General features: G+C 44.7%; 1 protein-coding gene across 1 annotated transcript in view; it reads left to right on the top strand.

The window, feature by feature from the left end:
- LOC124605997 overlaps positions 1 to 19938 on the top strand; it is a 51277-nt gene extending 31339 nt beyond the window's left edge. Inside the window, exon 3 of the mRNA XM_047137960.1 lies at positions 19582 to 19938. Coding sequence (XP_046993916.1) covers positions 19582 to 19938 — 357 coding nt within the window. The remainder of the gene's footprint in view (positions 1 to 19581) is intronic.
- Positions 19939 to 20196: the final 258 nt, after the last annotated feature.

The raw sequence follows: 20196 nt of genomic DNA, 5'->3' as shown, positions 1-20196 counted from the left end.
ATTGGCCGGGAGGCCCCTTGCCGGGCAGGTCAGGCCGCCTTGGTGCAGGTCTTGTTACATTCGACGCCACATTGTGTGACCTGCGCGCCGGATGGTGATGAAATGATGATGAAGACGACACAACACCCAGTCCCTGAGCGGAGAAAATCCCCGACCCAGCCGGGAATCGAACCCGGGCACGTAGGACGGCAATCCGTCACGCTGACCACTCTTTTTTCTTTTTTTATAATCTCATTTTGTTCTATATATATTGTTCGTTGAATTTATTCGTGGCGGACGTCCGATGACACCCGTTCAGCTTGTTCGTTGATCCGTTCACTCAGTTTTTTTATTACAGAGCGTAGCTAAACCCTCTGACCGAACACGCTGAGCTACTGTGCCGGCACCACTCAGCTTGAAACGTCCCCTTAGAAAAATTTATGAATTACTGTGCTCATAAACCTCTTACATTATTTGATTTTCAAACAGCTGAGCAAAACTGAACGTGCTCAGACATTTCTCTCTTTACTTATTCTGATCAACACTAATCTGACAAACAATATTTTTAGCGCAGCGCAATCTAACTTTCAAAAATCCCTACAAAAGAATGGCCCTGACTAACAATAACCTATAACTTTCATGAATCACTTACCTCAAAAAAATCTTGGTTATTGGAACTACTGCAATACAGCGAGCGCCACTACTGCCAGCTAAGTAAAAGACTCTAACTACTGAAGGCACTAACTACTGATAGGCATAGTTAGCAAATGAAAGATTTTGGCCCGCATCTCGTGGTCGTGCGGTAGCGTTCTCGCTTCCCACGCCCGGGTTCCCGGGTTCGATTCCCGGCGGGGTCAGGGATTTTCTCTGCCTCGTGATGGCTGGGTGTTGTGTGCTGTCCTTAGGTTAGTTAGGTTTAAGTAGTTCTAAGTTCTAGGGGACTGATGACAATAGATGTTAAGTCCCATAATCTCAGAGCCATTTTTTTTTGAAAGATTTTGATAGAGAACAAACAATGTATTATCTTAATAGTGTTCAAAAGTCATTATATATCGTACAAATTTACTCTTTCTGGCGGACACACGTCCAGAACATCCGCTCTCAAAAATCCACATCCACCACTGCTGGCGGCTCACCTCCAACTGCGCAACGCTACGTGCTGTTCACATCCAGCTGCCCAACAATAAAATAACGAATGTTCCAACAATGCCAACCACCCACAGACTGCACACAGCACAGCCAGTGATTTTCGTACAGAGCGCTACGTGGTGTTACCAGCATAAAAACCTAAAGAGCCTACTTACAAGCTATTGGGGCGGACATACGAATGATGCATCTACATCAATACGATTTTCACGAAGAAGAGTTCATCATAACTTCGTGTCAACCAACTGCAATGCATTAGGATAATTGGTTACCAAATGCCGATCAATCTGACGCTTGGCTACGCAGATAACTTCACAGAATGCAACTTCACATACACACTGCACCATCTCTACTGGTCTCGACTGGCGTAGCGGTAGACGAACGTCGAATTCGGCATGGCATATTCAGGGTCCTCTAATGGACGACTGCAGAGGTTTACAGATAAATGAATATCAGCGGTGCAATAAGGGACCTTTTAACGATCGGGATTGTGGTGTACATGTGTTTGTCCGAGACCAGATACTCTCCTTGTTAGTGATAAATATGTGAACGGAATCTTCTCGTTCTTTCCTTTCAAGGTTTAGGCCTGTCGACCATCTCCGTCTCAGTCACGTTATCTTTTGCAGGGTCTTCCCAGTGGTCGTCGTCTGAGAGGGCTCTGTAGTCTTCCATGCGTTGCGCATGTGCATTCCTCTTATACTCGTCAGTGATAAGGCTAACTTTTAAAGACCCTCTAACCATAGCGTCCCATGTTCTGTGTGTCGTATATGAAATATCTTCTCTCTCTGCTTTTCTTTTTCTTGGTTGCATGTTTACTTGATTTAGTTAAAGTGCTTGGGTATGGAATCCAGGAGAACGGATACTATAACATCTAAATTCGAAGAGTACATATCCAAATAACGAACTCAGAAGACACAGTTTTACTACAGAACCCAACTATTTACTTTTCCCCTTCAACATACAATCTGGTTTATTGGTGCCATGTCAGTCTCATCGACCCAGCTTAAAAGAGTGAAATGATTTTCAACTTCTTATCTTCCGCCTCGGACGTGATAAGTGGCGAAAACGCGGACAGCGGCGCTATGGAGATCATACTTGAGCGGAAAAACGCAATTCACTTTTGACTTTGACATGCGAGCTTTTTTGGGTCTGGGTGAACCCTTTGAGCATCATTGCGAACTTTGACGTTTTGTCTCAGGATCGTACTGAAAAAAACCAACTTTCATCACCAGTGATAACACAGCTCAACAATTCTGGATTGATTTCCGTTTGCTCTAACAGATCAGCTGCCACATTTTTCCGTGTTTCTCGCTGATGTGATGTGAGATTTTTGGGGACCATTTGCAATCTTTCTCATACCAAGATCTTCAGTTATTATCAGACGAACCGTTTCTCGATTGATGTTCAGTTCTTCAGCAATCATTTTCATGGATAATCTTCGATCAGATCGTACGAGTTCACGCACCCTGGCCAAGTTGACATCCGTCCGTGAGGTTGATGGTCGTCCACTGCGGTCTTCATCTTCAACATTCGTGCTGCCTTCACTAAGCATTTTATGCTTACAAAAAACTTGAGCTCTTGACATGACCTCCTCTCCAAAAGCCTTCTGAAGCTTATCGTAAGGTGTCGTCGTGTTTTCACCCAATTTAACGCAAAAAGAAATGGCATATCGTTGGGCAGTATCATACGGTTCCATTTTCTTGACGAGAGACAGAAACACGTGTGAACTTATTACAGCACAACTCACGACTGAGTATTTGCATCGATGTGCCACTTGGACTAGAAGCAGCTTATAGATCAAGGTCAAAGATATTGTGCCTACACAAGGCCGCAGGGTTGTCACATCTTGCAAAGAAAATCAGTCTCGTTACTTTATTGTCGCACCTCGTATATCCTACTGTTTCTCCCTGTTCGTGGTAGTTATATCAATAAAAGAAAGATTAAAAGTGGAGAATTGTAGGACACCCCTTAATATACTCCTGGAAATTGAAATAAGAACACCGTGAATTCATTGTCCCAGGAAGGGGAAACTTTATTGACACATTCCTGGGGTCAGATACATCACATGATCACACTGACAGAACCACAGGCACATAGACACAGGCAACAGAGCATGCACAATGTCGGCACTAGTACAGTGTATATCCACCTTTCGCAGCAATGCAGGCTGCTATTCTCCCATGGAGACGATCGTAGAGATGCTGGATGTAGTCCTGTGGAACGGCTTGCCATGCCATTTCCACCTGGCGCCTCAGTTGGACCAGCGTTCGTGCTGGACGTGCAGACCGCGTGAGACGACGCTTCATCCAGTCCCAAACATGCTCAATGGGGGACAGATCCGGAGATCTTGCTGGCCAGGGTAGTTGACTTACACCATCTAGAGCACGTTGGGTGGCACGGGATACATGCGGACGTGCATTGTCCTGTTGGAACAGCAAGTTCCCTTGCCGGTCTAGGAATGGTAGAACGATGGGTTCGATGACGGTTTGGATGTACCGTGCACTATTCAGTGTCCCCTCGACGATCACCAGTGGTGTACGGCCAGTGTAGGAGATCGCACCCCACACCATGATGCCTGGTGTTGGCCCTGTGTGCCTCGGTCGTATGCAGTCCTGATTGTGGCGCTCACCTGCACGGCGCCAAACACGCATACGACCATCATTGGCACCAAGGCAGAAGCGACTCTCATCGCTGAAGACGACACGTCTCCATTCGTCCCTCCATTCACGCCTGTCGCGACACCACTGGAGGCGGGCTGCACGATGTTGGGGCGTGAGCGGAAGACGGCCTAACGGTGTGCGGGACCGTAGCCCAGCTTCATGGAGACGGTTGCGAATGGTCCTCGCCGATAACCCAGGAGCAACAGTGTCCCTAATTTGCTGGGAAGTGGCGGTGCGGTCCCCTACGGCACTGCGTAGGATCCTACGGTCTTGGCGTGCATCCGTGCGTCGCTGCGGTCCGGTCCCAGGTCGACGGGCACGTGCACCTTCCGCCGACCACTGGCGACAACATCGATGTACTGTGGAGACCTCACGCCCCACGTGTTGAGCAATTCGGCGGTACGTCCACCCGGCCTCCCGCATGCCCACTATACGCCCTCGCTCAAAGTCCGTCAACTGCACATACGGTTCACGTCCACGCTGTCGCGGCATGCTACCAGTGTTAAAGACTGCGATGGAGCTCCGTATGCCACGGCAAACTGGCTGACACTGACGGCGGCGGTGCACAAATGCTGCGCAGCTAGCGCCATTCGACGGCCAACACCGCGGTTCCTGGTGTGTCCGCTGTGCCGTGCGTGTGATCATTGCTTGTACAGCCCTCTCGCAGTGTCCGGAGCAAGTATGGTGGGTCTGACACACCGGTGTCAATGTGTTCTTTTTTCCATTTCCAGGAGTGCACCGCACGCATGAAACGGCTTCTATTGTAGCTCAATAAGTGTGGTGTTTGTGGATTTTTTTAGGGTAGATAAATCCCTTCACGGGCTCTATAAGGCACGTTATGACATCACACAGGGAAGAAAATGAGTCCATATAATTACATGGTGTAGCATTCACCAGAGAAAGCAATTGTTAAATGGCAGGAGTATCAATGGAAAGATCCTAGATCTATTCTCGCTTATTATCATTAATAAGGCTCATGTAGTACTAAGGACAGAAATCTAGCTGAAACCACTTGTTAATAGCTTTGAAATTATACATTCAGATTGGAATCCATATCGTAAAAATTGAACGCTGTTGGAGAACGCGTGGTTATAGCTGTAAATAATACGTTACGTGTTATTGGTTCGTAATCGATTAGCACAATCTCGGATGTGAAGTAATTTGTCTGAAGATAAGTGTTAAAGGTGGATCAAATATGGTCACCGGATGCTTTTATAGACCCCCTGCCACAGAAGCACTAATGGCGGAATATTCGAGGGAAAATTTGGGGAAGATTTCGTGTACATTTTTGGTTATATTGAAGTATTATGGAGAGATTTCCACTTACTTTCTATAGACAGCGAGAGTCAAGTGATCAGGGCAGGCGTTTGGACGGGGAAGTGTGTGAAATAAATTCTAAATGTCTTATCTGAAAATTATCTTAAGTAGTTAATCGCAAAACCGACTCGAAAAGGTAGCATCTAAGTTCTCCTTGTCACCAACTGGACCCAACATTTCGACTCAGTTAACAGAATCAGTGATTATAAGATTGTTACAAAACAACTGAATACTGCTGTAACTAGGAATGTAAACAAAAGTAGGAAGATATTTCTACTTAGAAAGTGAGACTAAAAACAGTGCAATAGGCTGTAATCCCTGACACAGTACTCGTTAAAGCCTGTGCTATGGTAAGTGAGCGGGATTCACCTTATGAGAAAGGATTTTCGCATAGATATCGACCGCGTGTACCTGAATGGTGGTCAGTCAGACTTACATCCACTCTGTAATAACAATGTTTCGTCAAGTAAGTTCCAAATGCAATCACAAGTCAGATGCTACCAATGTGACAATAATATGGCCGCCAGACTAATTAGGCATTAACTGAGTTTCTTCCCTGTACAAGTTGGTATATATTCATGCAAAACAGCAAGTTGTAACACTGCATAATATAGTAGAATTTTAGAACCAGAAAATCTATTGAACTGATAGTTTCACGTTCTGTAATGATATGGAAAATCATGAATACATAACACTACACTATAATGTTTACTACAAAACTTTATACTGTCTGTTAATCTGATTAAAATCGGGCATAGGTTACCCTAGAAATTGTACTTTCATGCCACACACACAAAATGTCAATTTTGATTAAAAAAACAACTGATAAATTTTGAATATTCTGTTGACTTTAACTTTTGCTGGTCAAACCAATTTAGAATACTTCAGAATTCAAATGAATGAGGGGGGAACCCTGAAACTGTTATGATCGCTGTATTTAAAAAATGATTACGGAATTTATTATTCATTCAAGATTTCCAGTATATAAGTTACTACTCTTTTCATCTTATTTACTGCTCATTTAAATCTGTCTCGAAGTAATAAACTTCATTACTGTATCAATACTAAAGTTATCTTTCGACTTCGTTAGACCTTCGCTATTCATTTACTGGTTCATTAACAATACATTTCTTTAAACACCATTCTAATATAGCTAGTTCTGCAAATAATTATTATTAACACAATTTTTAATTTTCATTTCGGGACACTCGGGTTGCACAACGTTTGGAAAGGACCCTGTATAGGTTAGTTGTGAGGATAATTAAATGATGGAAAGTTTCTGGTAAGATTTACGTTATTATTGCACCAAACAAACACAGTTCACTCTCTGATCAATACGAATACAATACTAAAAGTTTCAACCTGCTAGTATCGATGCGGCGGTTGGTGGGCGGCAAGGTGGCGAGGCACAGAGCACACATACAGCCACAGCTATGGCTCTTGACGTATCGGCACTTTAATTCTTCTTAGCATCGCAATCCTTTTTCATTTAGTGCCTATAGAATTTTGCCATGCTGTGTGGGTGTTGGAACGGCATACCCGAGGCTCAGTGAAGCTACGTTTTCCAGGAGAGCCTCCTCGCTCCAGAAGGTGATGCTCAAACCAGTGCCAAACTCCAACTACTCCTGTGCCCGTTCTGCCGTGCAGTGCCCGCGCGCATTTTCCCGCGCTCGCCTGCCATCCACCTATTACCGCTCCCTGACAGACCGGGTATTCACCCGAGGTTTTGCATTCTACATATCCTAACACATTGCCTACGTATCGACCAGACACACAGTTACAATTTTAAACATCTTACAACAGTTTCAACATTTGTTACATTTCAACTCTATTACAATATTACTTGACATTTGACATAAACATTAATATTCACATTGAAACTTATTTACAGTTTTCTTAATATAATGGCATGAAACAAAAATAAATGAAATCAGAACATCAATTACATAAGTTTATCGTAAAATCAGATGAAAAGAATTACTTACATGTACAATAGTACAGAGTCGTTGTTACAAGGTTACTTGAGCGCTCAACATAAACATTCATCTCCAGAACTGAAAATGTTGAGCATAAACGGACAAAGTTCAAGAGTATTGTACATTGCGCCTAAGACAGTTATGTGTCGAGCAAAGTTGTGACAAGACCCGCCGTTGTTGAACAGCCGTGTTAGGAAAGTGCTAAGAAAAAGCAAAACTGCCAGAGCTTCAGACAAACTGGGGAAAGGGAGCCACGCGTGAATTTTTCAGAAAAGTCGAAAGTAAAATTCTATCTACCAATATGACAGAAGGTCCGAAGTCGTTTTACGGATCGAAGCTATCTGTGACCACAATGACGCCGAAATGAAGGATGACACAGAGAATGCCGAAATAAAAAAGTAATTTTTCGACAACTCTTTCACTGACGAAGACCGTACTGTTTTTCTTTGTTTAAAATCGTTTCGTTAGTGACAAATTAACGGGTATCAAAATAAATGATCGCGGGATAGACAATCAACTGAAATCGATCAACAGAGAAGAGACCACTGGACCTCTTCAGGCACCTATGCAGGGTGTCCTAGAAATATCGTGACAGACTTCGACGATTGTAGAGGGTATCTTGAGGAAGAAATCGGAGATGGGAACTCTTGTCAGGAAACATCATCCAAAGACACTACAGAGCGTCGAAGTTGTAGGCGCCGGCACTTGCCAACGGGCCACCGCTTCGGCAGCAAACGTGACTTTGTACGTTGATGGAGCGTAGGAGAAATAGCTCGCAATGTTGTCTGTTGTTCAGTGATCACGACTGTCAGTGGAGAAGATGAAGATAGTTGCGTGTCCTATAGATGCGATGCTCTGTTGTCTCAGTGCATGACAGTTTTGTTCACAGGTTTCCATGTGCAGTTTATGTTTCTCCTGTATACCAAAGAACACTACAGATTCTAAGAGAAAAATGAACAGCAGATGGAAACCGTCATCTACTGGGACAACAGAGCATTGTATTCATAGCAAACAAGGCATGTCTACGCGGCAGCTAGCTCTATCTTCTCCACTAGTTCCATCTTTTCCACTGGCGACCGTGAAAATCTTGCTCGATCACTGAATAACAAGCAACATTACGAGACGTGCCGCCTACGCTTCGTCAGCGTACGAAGTCGCGTTTGCTGCCGAATTGGTAGCCTAGTGCCAGGCGCGGGTGCCTGTAAGTTCAACGTTCTGTAGTGTTGCTGAATAACGTTTCCGGACAGAGGTTCCTGTCCTCGATTTGTTCCTGAAGACGCCACTTACAACTTCTTGAAGTTTGTCGAAACGTTTCTGAGACAACCTGTATAACATATGCGGAAGAACTTGTCCCTGTCTTAGCAGCGTGTGCCGTAGGGCTCTGGAGAAGTGAAGCATTCGTAATGACTGGAAAAAGGCATACGTCATTCCTGTATTTAAGAAAGTAAGTCGAACAGACAGACAAAGCTGTAGACCTATATCTCTGACGTCGGTCAGTTGTATTTTGTAAGGTGTTTTATGCTTCTGCGTTATGACATTTCTGGAGACCGAAAGTTTGTGTAGGAACCAACACGGTTTCGGAAAACAACGTTCATATGAAGTTAAGCTCCCTTTTTTCGTCCACTAAATACAGAAAGCAGTAAGAAACAGTGCCCAGGCAGATGTCGTGTTCTTTCACTTCCGGAAGGCGTTCTATACAGATCCCCACTGCCGCCTAATGAACAAAATCCGATAGTACGGGATAGCAGACCAAATGTATGTTCGAAGTGAAGAGTTCCTAGCATACTGAAAAATTAACTTCAGAAGTCCCTAAGGGACTGTTATGAGACCGTTACGTTTCACAGTATATACACTGAAGACACAAAGAAACTGGTACACCTACCTAATATTTTGTAAGGCCCCCGCGAGTACGCAGAAGTGCCACAACACGACACGGCGTACACTCGACTAATGTCTGACTGAAGTAGTGCTGGAGGGAATTGACACCATGAATCCTGCCGGGCTGTCCATAAATCCATAAGAGTATGAGGAGGTGGAGACCTGTTCTCAACAGTACGTTGCAAAGCATCCCAGATATCCTCAACCATGCTCATATCTGGGGAGTTTAAACTCAGAAGAGTGTTCCTGGAGCCACTCTGCAGCAATTCTGGACGTGTGGGGAGTTGCATTGTCCTGCTGAAATTGCCCAAGTCCGTCGGATTGCACACTGGACATGAATGGATGCAGGTGATCAGACAGGATGCTTATGTACGTGTCAGCTGTCAGAGTCGTATCTAGACGTATCAGGGGTCCCATATCACTCCAACTGCACACACCATTACAGAGCCTGCACCAGCGTGAGCAGTCCCCTACTGACATGCAGGATCCATGGCTTCATGAGGTTGTCTTCTTTTCTGTACACGTCCATCCACTCGATACAATTTGAACCGATACTCATACGACCAGACAACATGTTTTCAGTCATCAACAGTTCAATGTCAGTGTTGACAGACCCAGGCGAGGTGTAAAACTTCGTGTCGTGCAGTCATCAAGGGTATACGAGTGGGACTTCGGCTCCGAAAGCCCATATCGATGAATGGTTCGCACGCTGACACTTGTTGATGGCCCAGCATTGAAATCTGGACCAATTTACGGAAGGGTTGCACTTCTGTCACCTTGAACGATTCTCTTCAGTCGTCGTTGGTACCATTCTTGCAGAATCTTTTTCCTGCCGCAGCGATGTCGGGTATTTGATGTTTTACCGGGTTCCTGATATGCACGGTACATTCGTGAAATGGTCGTACGGAAAAATCCCCACTTCATCGCTACCTCGGAGATGCTGTGTCCCATCGCTCGTATGCCGACTGTAACACGACGTCAGACTCATTTAAATCTTGATAACCTACCATTTTAGCAGCAATAACCGATGTAACAAATGCGCCAGACCCTTGTTGTTTCATATAGGCGTTGCCGATCGTAGCGCTGTATTCTGCCTGTTTACATACTTCTGTATTTGAATTCAGGCTGAGGATGACACGGCGGCCAACAAGTACCGTTGGACCTTCAAGGTCTGTTCAGACGGTGTTTTGTTTTAACGCACAGGAAAGAGCTTGTCATTCTTAGGGGAGAGAAATCTTCAAGTGTACAATTGACTTCAGATGTACCCCAAAGGAGGGTCCCATTACTTTTAACTATATATACAACTGACATATGAACGACGTTAGAAGTTCCAAGAGGCATCTCACCGATGATATTGTGTACAGAGCAGTTGCAACGCTAGGAAACTGTACGGAAATTAAGGAAACCGTGCATGGGTTTGACACTTGGTGCAGAGATCGTCAATTGGCGGTTAACATAAACAAACGTAGCATATTGCGCATAAATAAGCAAAAATGGTTCAAATGGCTCTGAGCACTATGGGACTTAACATCTGAGCTCATCAGTCCCCTAGACTTAGAACTATTTAAACCTAACTAACCTACGAACATCACACACATCCATGGCCGAGGCAGAATTCGAACCTGCGACCGTATCGATCGCGCGGTTCCAGACTTAAGTGCCTAGAACCGCTCGGCCACACCGGCCGGCCATAAATAAGCAGAAAGAACTGTTATTGTACTCGTATGAGTACACGGGAAATTGCAGAACAATCAATGGAAGCAGCAACATCCACAAAATGTCTAGAAGGAAGGATACGAAACGATTTAAAGTGGAATGATTATATGAACTAACCGCACGTAAGGTAGAAACCTTAGAAAGTATAGCCCACCCACACGGGAAGTCGTCTGCAAAATCCGCATTCAACAAACGCTTGAGTATTTCTCTTCAGTCTGGGATTAGTGTCATATAGGGTTGACAGAGAATAGGTAAGATTCAAAGAAAAGCAGCTCGTTTTTTCACAGGTTAATTTACTTTGCGCGAAAGCATCACGGAGATTTTCATCCATCTCCGGTGGTCGTCGATACAAAGCGCTCAGAGTCTTAGTGTGGTTTAAATGTTAAATTTCCGAGAGCACATTTTCCTAGAAGAATCAGTTATTATATTTCACCGTCCTATGGATATCTCACGAGAAGTCCACAGAGGTAAAACTAGAGAGATTCGATCTCAGAAGGATTATTACCAACCATTCGCGATTGGAACACCAAAGACAGGTAGTGACAGCAGTACGCAAGTTAGGACTACCCTACGTCGAACATCGTAAGTTGACATGCGCAGTATACACATAGACGTAGACGCAAATGCGTTTTCAGTTTGAATTCCTACATTTTCTCAACATTTTTTTCCCATTGTAAACACATCACTCATGTAGAACTCAGTTGTTGGCATACGTATTGTTATTCAATGATCATGGTTTCAGTAATTGCTGTAGGTCTGTTGAGTACTCCCAACCTCGTTTTTGCTGCTGTTGTTGTGGTCTTCAGTTGGAAGAATCGTATGATGCTGCTCTTCAAGTTGATCTATCTTATGCAGCCTTCTTCAACTCTATGTAACAGATTCAACCTACATCCATTTGAAGCTGCATACTGTAGTCGAGTAGTCAATCCTTGGATTGCCTCTACAATTTATACACCACACTTTCTCAGTTAACAACTGAACATTCATTATAGGCTGAGGATGTGTTATGTCATCCGACCCCTTTCTTTTATCAAGTTGTTAGACACAGTACGTCTTGGTTAGTAATCTGACGTAGCAATCTAATCATCAGTATCCTTCTCCAACTCCACGTTTGACATATCTGTATTGTCCGTGCTGCTTATCGTACATGTTTCATCTCTGTACAAGATTACACTCCAACTGCTATCAAAAAGACTTCCTAACACATAAATTTACACAAATTATTGGCATATATCTCTTTTCAAGAAACTTATTTGTTGCCGATGCCAAACTGCGTTTTATATCCTCTCTATTTCTGTCATCATTTATTTTGCTAGCCAAACAGCAAAATTGATCTACTATTTTCAGTGTGTCATTTCCGAATCAGAAAGTCACCTTCAGCATCACTGATTTAATTTGACTATACTCCACTACTCTTGTTTTAATTTCATTAATATTAATAACTTCGTTTCAAGATACTGTTCATTCCTTTCAACTGCTGTTCCAAGTCCTTTGCCGTCTGTGAGAGAATTACTCTCTCATCGACACACTTCATAGTTTTTATTTCTTCTCCCTGAACTTTAATTCTCTTTCCCAATTTCTCTTTGATTTCCTTTTCAATTTGTTCAGTGGATAGACTGAACAGTAGTGGGGGTCTGTTACAATCCTGTCTCACTTGCTTAGCAGCTGATACCTCCCTTTCATATCCTTCGACACTTCAGTCTGTAAAATTGTGAAAATCGTAGATAACTTTTCGCTTAATGTATTTTATCTTTGTTAATTACATAATTTGAGAGATTATATTCCAGTCAACATTTTAAAAGCCTACCCTAAATCTAGAAATGTTATATAAGCAGGCTCGCCTTTCTTCCATCTTCTGTCGTCTTTAGACGCACCATAAATAAAGTTTCGTAATTAATCAGGTATGCGTTTAATGTGGTAGTTCCTTGGAGGAAGTTCAGTGGATTAAAAATGGGTCAGTGTGTCGGAGCTAATCGTAACGTGAGGGACATATGAATGCTGTGGGACCACAGACGGTCCTTTTTTAAATATTGTAGTGACAAACATCCGGCTCTCGAAGGAAAGCACACCTTAGATGCAACCAAAACGCCGTCATGACAGACCAGCAAAGCCAACTTTTATCCCGTCTCCTCGCTAAAAATATTTTCCCTACATGGATGACTCTCATAACTGGAACAGTAGGGGTTATAGATAACGTTTCACTCCCTATTTTGTCTCCCTGATGTCTCCAGGACTTCAGAGATTGTATTACAGTTACTATTGCCTAGAGCTTTCTCTAAACCTGGAAGTGCTATAAACTATAAATTTTCTAGATTACAGTGGACAGAGTGTCACCAACATACGCTGTCACATTTTACACAGTCATGTGAATCATGTTTGCAGCTACACATAAATGAAGCTCAACGTCATGTTCATTTGGAAACACGAGAAGTCATTTCGAAAAACTGCATGCTGCAGGCAGGTCCTCTGTGGATATTTTAATTACGCAAAAAATGTCCATTTCCTTTAAGTGACATATACATACCTGATTCAGAGTTTTTACAACAGGGCTCAGTACAACCAGGATGAGCTGTTACCTGCAATTAATGAGGATGGTCAGATTACTGTTGTAGGGGCCATGAGGTGGGTGACCTCTATGGTAGGTGGTGGAGCTGGGCCTTCAGTGCTCAGGATGGTCATCAGCTCTCCACCCAAGGTGGGGTTGTATCGATGTGGTGGATACGTACCAGATGGTTTGCCGACCTTCAGTCATAAAAACAGGAAATTCAATCAAATGTTTGTTCTGTGTCGAATTACTTCAGTGTTCAGCACCCCCAAGATACAAGTTGGCATTGGGTGGTGAAGCATGATTAAGTTACAAGTGGCCTTCTGTCTGCCCACGTGCGGTGCCTCCCCTGTTTGACAGGTGGCAGGTGAAGCTAAGTAGTTATAACTCCACTGGTACAGTGGTGCATCAGCTCACAGGGTCTTCTTTGTGACAGACACCGTGAAGTCAGCCGTGTTGGCTGGGCAGATGCGCGAGTCAGTGCAGGACGTATCAAGGCGTGCAGAGACGAAGCATGGACCTCGGTGTGGATAGCAGCATTATTGCTGGCAGCCAAGGAGTTTTCTCACACAGTGTGAACAGCAGCAAAGTTTGTCTGCACAGAGTGACACGAGCAGCACCAGAGTTTGCCCTCACATGGTGATGACAGCTGGGTGGCTAAGTGTCCCAGGTGCGTGGCGTCCAGTGGATGGAGGTTTGACTGCAAGTGGCCCACTGGCTGGTAAGCATCAAGTCAGCAGCATTCAGACTCAGGCAGACTCGCTAGCTAAGGCAGAATCTCGTAGTGATGGCTTGAAGATCCAATTCAGTATGTTGACTGATGTAGACTTCTCCTTGTATCTGCTCCTAATGGTGTGTGATACTACTTGTCTAAAATAAGCAATGCTTATCTTACCTCGGGCTGTCACTGTTGCTGAAATTGCAACACGCTCTTTGTAGCAGACCCAGGGCCTAAGGCAGACCCAATGGGCAGTCATGACATCACTACTTTGGTTGCCCAATCTTTCTCCTACGTCAGCGGTACTGCGGTCCTGCTGTGCTGTGATGGTGTGGTAACTTTGCTTTTCAGGGGGCTCAGATGACGACTTCCGCAATGTTAACACAATCTGAATACAGCTTCTTGTGTAAGAACTCCCACCATTGATTCCTGTGCGACGGTGCCTCTCTGCTGAGCCAAAATGGTTCAAATGGTTCTGAGCACTATGGAACTTAACTTCTAAGGTCATCAGTCCCCTAGAACTTAGAGCTACTTAAACCTAACTAAACTAAGGACATCACACATCCATGCCTGAGACAGGATTCGAAACTGCGGCCGTAGCGTCTGCTGAGTCATTCATGCGTCACTTCTGCTATGCCCGACAGAGCCGTGGTGCGACACTGTCTTCCAAATGGCAGTTATCGTGTGCATCTGGTTAAAATTGTGAATGCGACACATGGAGAGCGAACAAGAGTAAGCAGCCCCATGAGTGACTCCCTGAAACTGTTTGGGATGGCCCAAAACAAAATATCAGATGCCCATGCAAGTATCCACAAATTCTTGTTAACCCATTGCATGTTTCTGGGAGAGAAATAATTGCAAATTATTCTCCCTTTTACGCACAACTTTGTACAGTGGATGCAACATCTAATCAGGAACGTTATTAAACTGTGTGGAGGCAAATCTGAAGACAAGATCAAACAGGGCATGGTTGGAGAAGAAAATAGACCGTGACCATTTCTAAGGGACCAATCCAATATTTACCGTAAGTGATCCAGGGGAGCCATGGGAAACGTAATCTGGATTACCATCGTCCCAGATATAAGCACAGGGCGTTAACCATTTCACCATATCGACCTAATTCAAAAAATACCTGGTTAGTTCTTACTCAGGGCGTTAACCATTTCACCATATCGACCTAGTTCAAAAAATACCTGGTTAGTTCTTACTAAATGAAATGCTTTAGGCAAAGGTAAAGTAGGTGAGAGACTTCGGTTCACTGATAGGGTAATGGGAGAGAGCTGTCCTAAAATATTGCTCAAGTGTGTGGGACCCATACCAAATACAACTAACAGGGTACACTGAGCATATATTCCGATCCATTCACGATCGGTGCCAAGGATTATCCGTTAATAGCTTCAGTTTCCCGAGATCGTGCGACTGTAGTCCACAGCCATGTTTCATGGATGATGGCTTGGTCAATGAGGTGCGGTAGCATGACCTGTCTTGTCACCAGAACTGAATCCATTGGATTTCCTGCATGGAGACATTCAATAGGCTCAATCCATCGACAGTGTGCTGAAGTTACGGGAGCGAGTAATCAAGGCATGTGACACAGTCAGATTGGAGCCAGATGTGTTTGAAAGAGCATGTGATTCACTGCAAAGAAGTGGTGAAGGATGTGGCAAAATGCATGGTAGCCAGATGCGACACCACGTGTGTGTACTTCTTTGTAACAGATGGGAATGAGACGACAGACTGTGTCATACCTTAACAGGTAATGGTTTCTGGACATACTCTTAGAGGAGGTTTTCTTCTAGTTTTGATCAATATAACCTCCTGTAGGAATATGTGACACTGCTTTTCAAGCACCGTGTGTACGAGGGTGGTTTGATACGACTGGTAAAAACGTTTTTTCGTAAACCATTTACCTTATTCCTCGACACTGTCTCCTTTCAGGGATGTACACTTGGTCCAGCGATCGTCCAGCTTTTTCATCCCACCGGAAAAGAAGGTTCTATCAAACTCTACAAAATGCTCGTTGACTGCGAGTACCATGTCCACAATTTATGAAAATTTTTTCCCAGAAATGCAAAATTTCAAGTTAGGGAACAGGAAAAACTCACTTGTGGCCAAGTCTGGTGAAAAGGCTGGATGAGGAAACAATTCAAAGCCCACTGCTATCAAATGGTTCAAATGGCTCTGAGCACTATGGGACTCAACTGCTGAGGTCATTAGTCCCCTAGAACTTAGAACTAGTTAAACCTAACTAACCTAATGACATCACAAACATCCATGCCCGAGGCAGGATTCGAACCTGCGACCGTAGCGGTCTTGCGGTTCCAGACTGCAGCGCCTTTAACCGCACGGCCACTTCGGCCGGCCCACTGCTATCGCTGACGGTGAATTATCATGGTGAAAGAGCACTTTTACAGCTAACGCAAGTTTGAAACGGTCCAACAAGAAGCATAATAGGGTCAACTTATAGTTCTGCTTTTTTCCCAGTAATCTATGGCGATTATTCCTCGGGAGTCCCAAAAAGCAATGGTAATCGCCATATCAGCTGATAAAATGGCATTTGTTTTCTTCGGTGCACTTTCATCGGCCATTGTCCATTATTTTGATCGCCGTTTCGATTCTTGTGTAATGATGTATCCAAGTTTCATCAACAGTCATAAATCAGCGCAAAAAGTCTTGAGGATTGCGATCAAACATCGCAATATATTGTGGTGAATTGTACCAGATGAACTTTTGATCGACTGTGAGCAACTGCGACACCCATTTCACACACGGCTTCTTCATAGTCAATTCTCTGTGCAGGATGTTATGCACTCGCTTAACTGAGCAATCTCATTAATTTTTATTCAGCGGTCTTGCATCACCATACCATGGATTTTGTTAATGGTTCCCTTTCTAGCGACCTCAGTTGGGTGGCCGGTGCGTGCTTCGCTTTCTATGTTTGTTGGACCACGTTTAAATTTGTCGATTCATTAGTAAAAGGTTTTCAGTGATGGTGGAAACTGTTTTGATTTATGGGAAATCTAGCTCTCCAAATTAAAATGTTTGATAACAGCAAGAAACTCAGTTTTATCCACTTACAATCGCAGTCTGTAAGTAGGCTGTTTATGTGTTTGTATGTTGGTAGCACTATGTAGCGCTCTGTATTAAATCTCTGACTGCACTGTGGCAGTCTGTAAGAGACTCTCTGTGGCTGGTCGGACTAGAGGTTGGAGGTGAACAGCCAGCAGTGATGGAAGTTAGGAGTGAGTAGTCACCGGTGATGGAGGCGCAGTATTAGCACGAGCGGACGATCTGGAGGTGTCGGACTTTGAGACGGAATATTAGTCATGATTATATAATTTTTGGAACTGGATGTCATGGACGATTATATAGTTCTTGAACTGGGTGTTACATTCTTAAGGTAAATACTGTGTTCGCATTGCAACAAAATCTTTCCTTTGTTAACCACATGCCTATCAGTAGCCCTCAGTAGTTAGAATCTTTCATTTACCTGGCAATAATGGTGCTTGCGACATTGCTGTAGTTCTGGTAATGAAGATTTTTGTGAGGTAAGTGACTTATGTAATGTGCACGTTATTGCTAGGATTTCCTCTAATTCAGGGCCATTCTTTTGTATTAATTATTTGAAGTCAGGTTATCATTTTTTGAGCAGAATATTGTGGATCAGTGTTGACATGATAAGAAATAAGTAAAAAGAATGTAGGTTCACTTGCATTCAATTTCACTTAGCAGCAGAATTAAATAACGTAGAAGTTTGACCTTCTCAGAGATTTCAGAATACGTAAAATTTTTATTAAGAAGTTTCAAGTCGACACACTGACCAATCATGACAGATGTCAAAGATGAACTGTGCGCTGTACATTGTTGGAATTCTTTATATGTTCCTTGTAATAATCAAACTTACCAAATATGGGGTGCAACGAAAAAGTTACATTCTTTCACGGAAATTTGCCAGTCATATCAAACCACCCACGTACGACAGAGCCCTCAGAGGAATTTAAGCAATCACTCGTTAAATGAATGAGAAAGAAAGAACGGGGATATTCGGTACAACCAGAAGTACTCACTGCCACGTATTACACAGTAGTATTCACAGTATGGATGTACACTCATGCTCATAAATTAAGGATAATGCTGATACATGGTGAAACAACGCTCTGGTGGGCGGTTTGCGGGTTTACATCACCTCGGGGTATGAACATGCGGTGCATTTGACCTGCGGTCGTCGCACGGTGGCGCTGGAAGCAGTCTACGTACGCAGAGGTGTGTTGGTGCATGCCAGGGTACGGTGCAGCGAGTAAGTGTGCAGATGTTTTCAGACGTGTTAATGGTGACTGCGTGCTGGAAATAGCTCAAAGAACACATATTGATGACGTTATGAGGGGTAGAATACTAGGGCGACTGGAGGCTGGTCAAACACGGCAGGTCGTAGCACCGGCCCTGCGTGTGCCACAAAGTGTGATCTCAAGATTATGGCAACTATTTCAGCAGACAGGCGCTACAGTACGGGACGTTCACAGTGTACAACACCACAAGAAGACCGATACCTCATCATCAGTGCCCGCAGACGGCCACGGAGTACTGCAGGTAGCCTTGCCCGGGACCTTACCGCAGCCACTGGAACGGTTGTCTCGAGACACACAGTCTACAGACGACTGAACAGACACGGTTTATTCGCCCAGAGACCTGCACGGTGCATTCTACTGACCCCTGGTCACAGGAGAGCCCGTAAAGCCTGGTGTCAAGAACACAGTACATGGTCATTGGAACAGTGGTCCCAGGTTATGTTCACAGACGAGTACATGTATGGTGTGAACAGTGATTCTCGCCGGGTTTTCATCTGGCGTGAACCAGGAACCAGATACCAACCCCTTAATGTCCTTGAAAGGGACCTGTATGGAGGTCGTGGTTTGATGGTGTGGGGTGGAATTATGATTGGTGCACGTACACCCCTTCTTGTCTTTGACGGAGGAACAGGTCAGGTATATCAGGACGTCATTTTGCACCAGTATGTCCGCCTTATCAGGGGTGCAGTGGGTCCCACCTTGCTCCTCATGGATGATAACGCACGGCCCCACCAAACTGCCATCGTGGAAGAGTACCTTGAAACAGAAGATATCAGGCGAATGGAGTGGCCTGCCTGTTCTCCAGACCTAAACCCCTTCGAGCAGGTCTGGGATGCTCTCGGTCGACGTATCGCTGCACGTCTTCAAACCCCTAGGACACCTCAGGAGCTCCGACAGACACTGGTGTTACAATGGGAGGCTGTACCCCAGCAGCTGGTCGACCACCTGATCCAGAGTAAGCCAACCAGTTGTGCGGCCTGTGTACGTGTGCATGGTGGTCTTATCCCATATTGATGTCGGGGTACATGTGCAGGAAACAGTGGCGTTTTGTAGCACATGCGTTTCGGGACGGTTTTCTCAACTTATCACCAATACTGTGGACTTACAGATCTGTGCCTATGCTATTAGCGCCAGTTTTGTGTAGTGTCTCATTGCATGGCACCACATTCTGTAATTATCCGTAATTTATGAGCATGAGTGTAGATAAGACACTTTTGGGAAGGAGTTGGCTACTCTACTTGTTTTATGCTATAAATTTTACACTGGAAACAAAAAACCTTTTTTCCTTGACATTGCGCAGGTTTGGACTGGGACACACGGCGTGCTGTCGCTGGATGACACAGAGGAGCTGTACCTGGCGGGGGGCCGCCGCATTGCGGTACCGCTGTTCTTCTGGAAGCTGGTGCACGACCCGCGGTCGGGCACGGCGATAGTCTTCGTGGGGCTCAACAACCCATTCGCGACGTGCAAGGCGGTGCAGGTGCTGACGCAGGTGTGCCCCGAAAACGTGTGCACCAAAGCGGGCTGGGCGAGGCGCAACTGGAACCGACCCAGCAAGGGGCTCATCACCTGCTGCTCTGCCCAAGAGCTGGCCGCCGCCGTGCCGGGGGCGCCACAGGTTAACGTCACAGGGCTCTTACGTGGGCCACGCGCCTGACCTGAACCCTGACATAGGGCTGGGCCAAAGTAATGCTGGCACCTACTGTGGCCGACACCACCACCACCTCTCGACTCAGTACGACATCTGATGGTCTCACTTAGACTATGGTCGGACGAATCAGGTTGGAAGACGGATCGGATCAGTTCTAGAAAATTCCTTCTAACCGTCACATGCAAGCTGGTGAAGGAGGTGCTACCATATCGCACCTCGGCAAGAAGAGTGACACAACTCAAAAATACAATACTTGAGAAAAAT

This window comes from Schistocerca americana, chromosome 3 (genome assembly GCF_021461395.2).
Source record: "Schistocerca americana isolate TAMUIC-IGC-003095 chromosome 3, iqSchAmer2.1, whole genome shotgun sequence".
Taxonomy (NCBI): Eukaryota; Metazoa; Arthropoda; class Insecta; order Orthoptera; family Acrididae; genus Schistocerca; species Schistocerca americana.
This window is presented reverse-complemented; position numbering and strand designations above follow the sequence as displayed.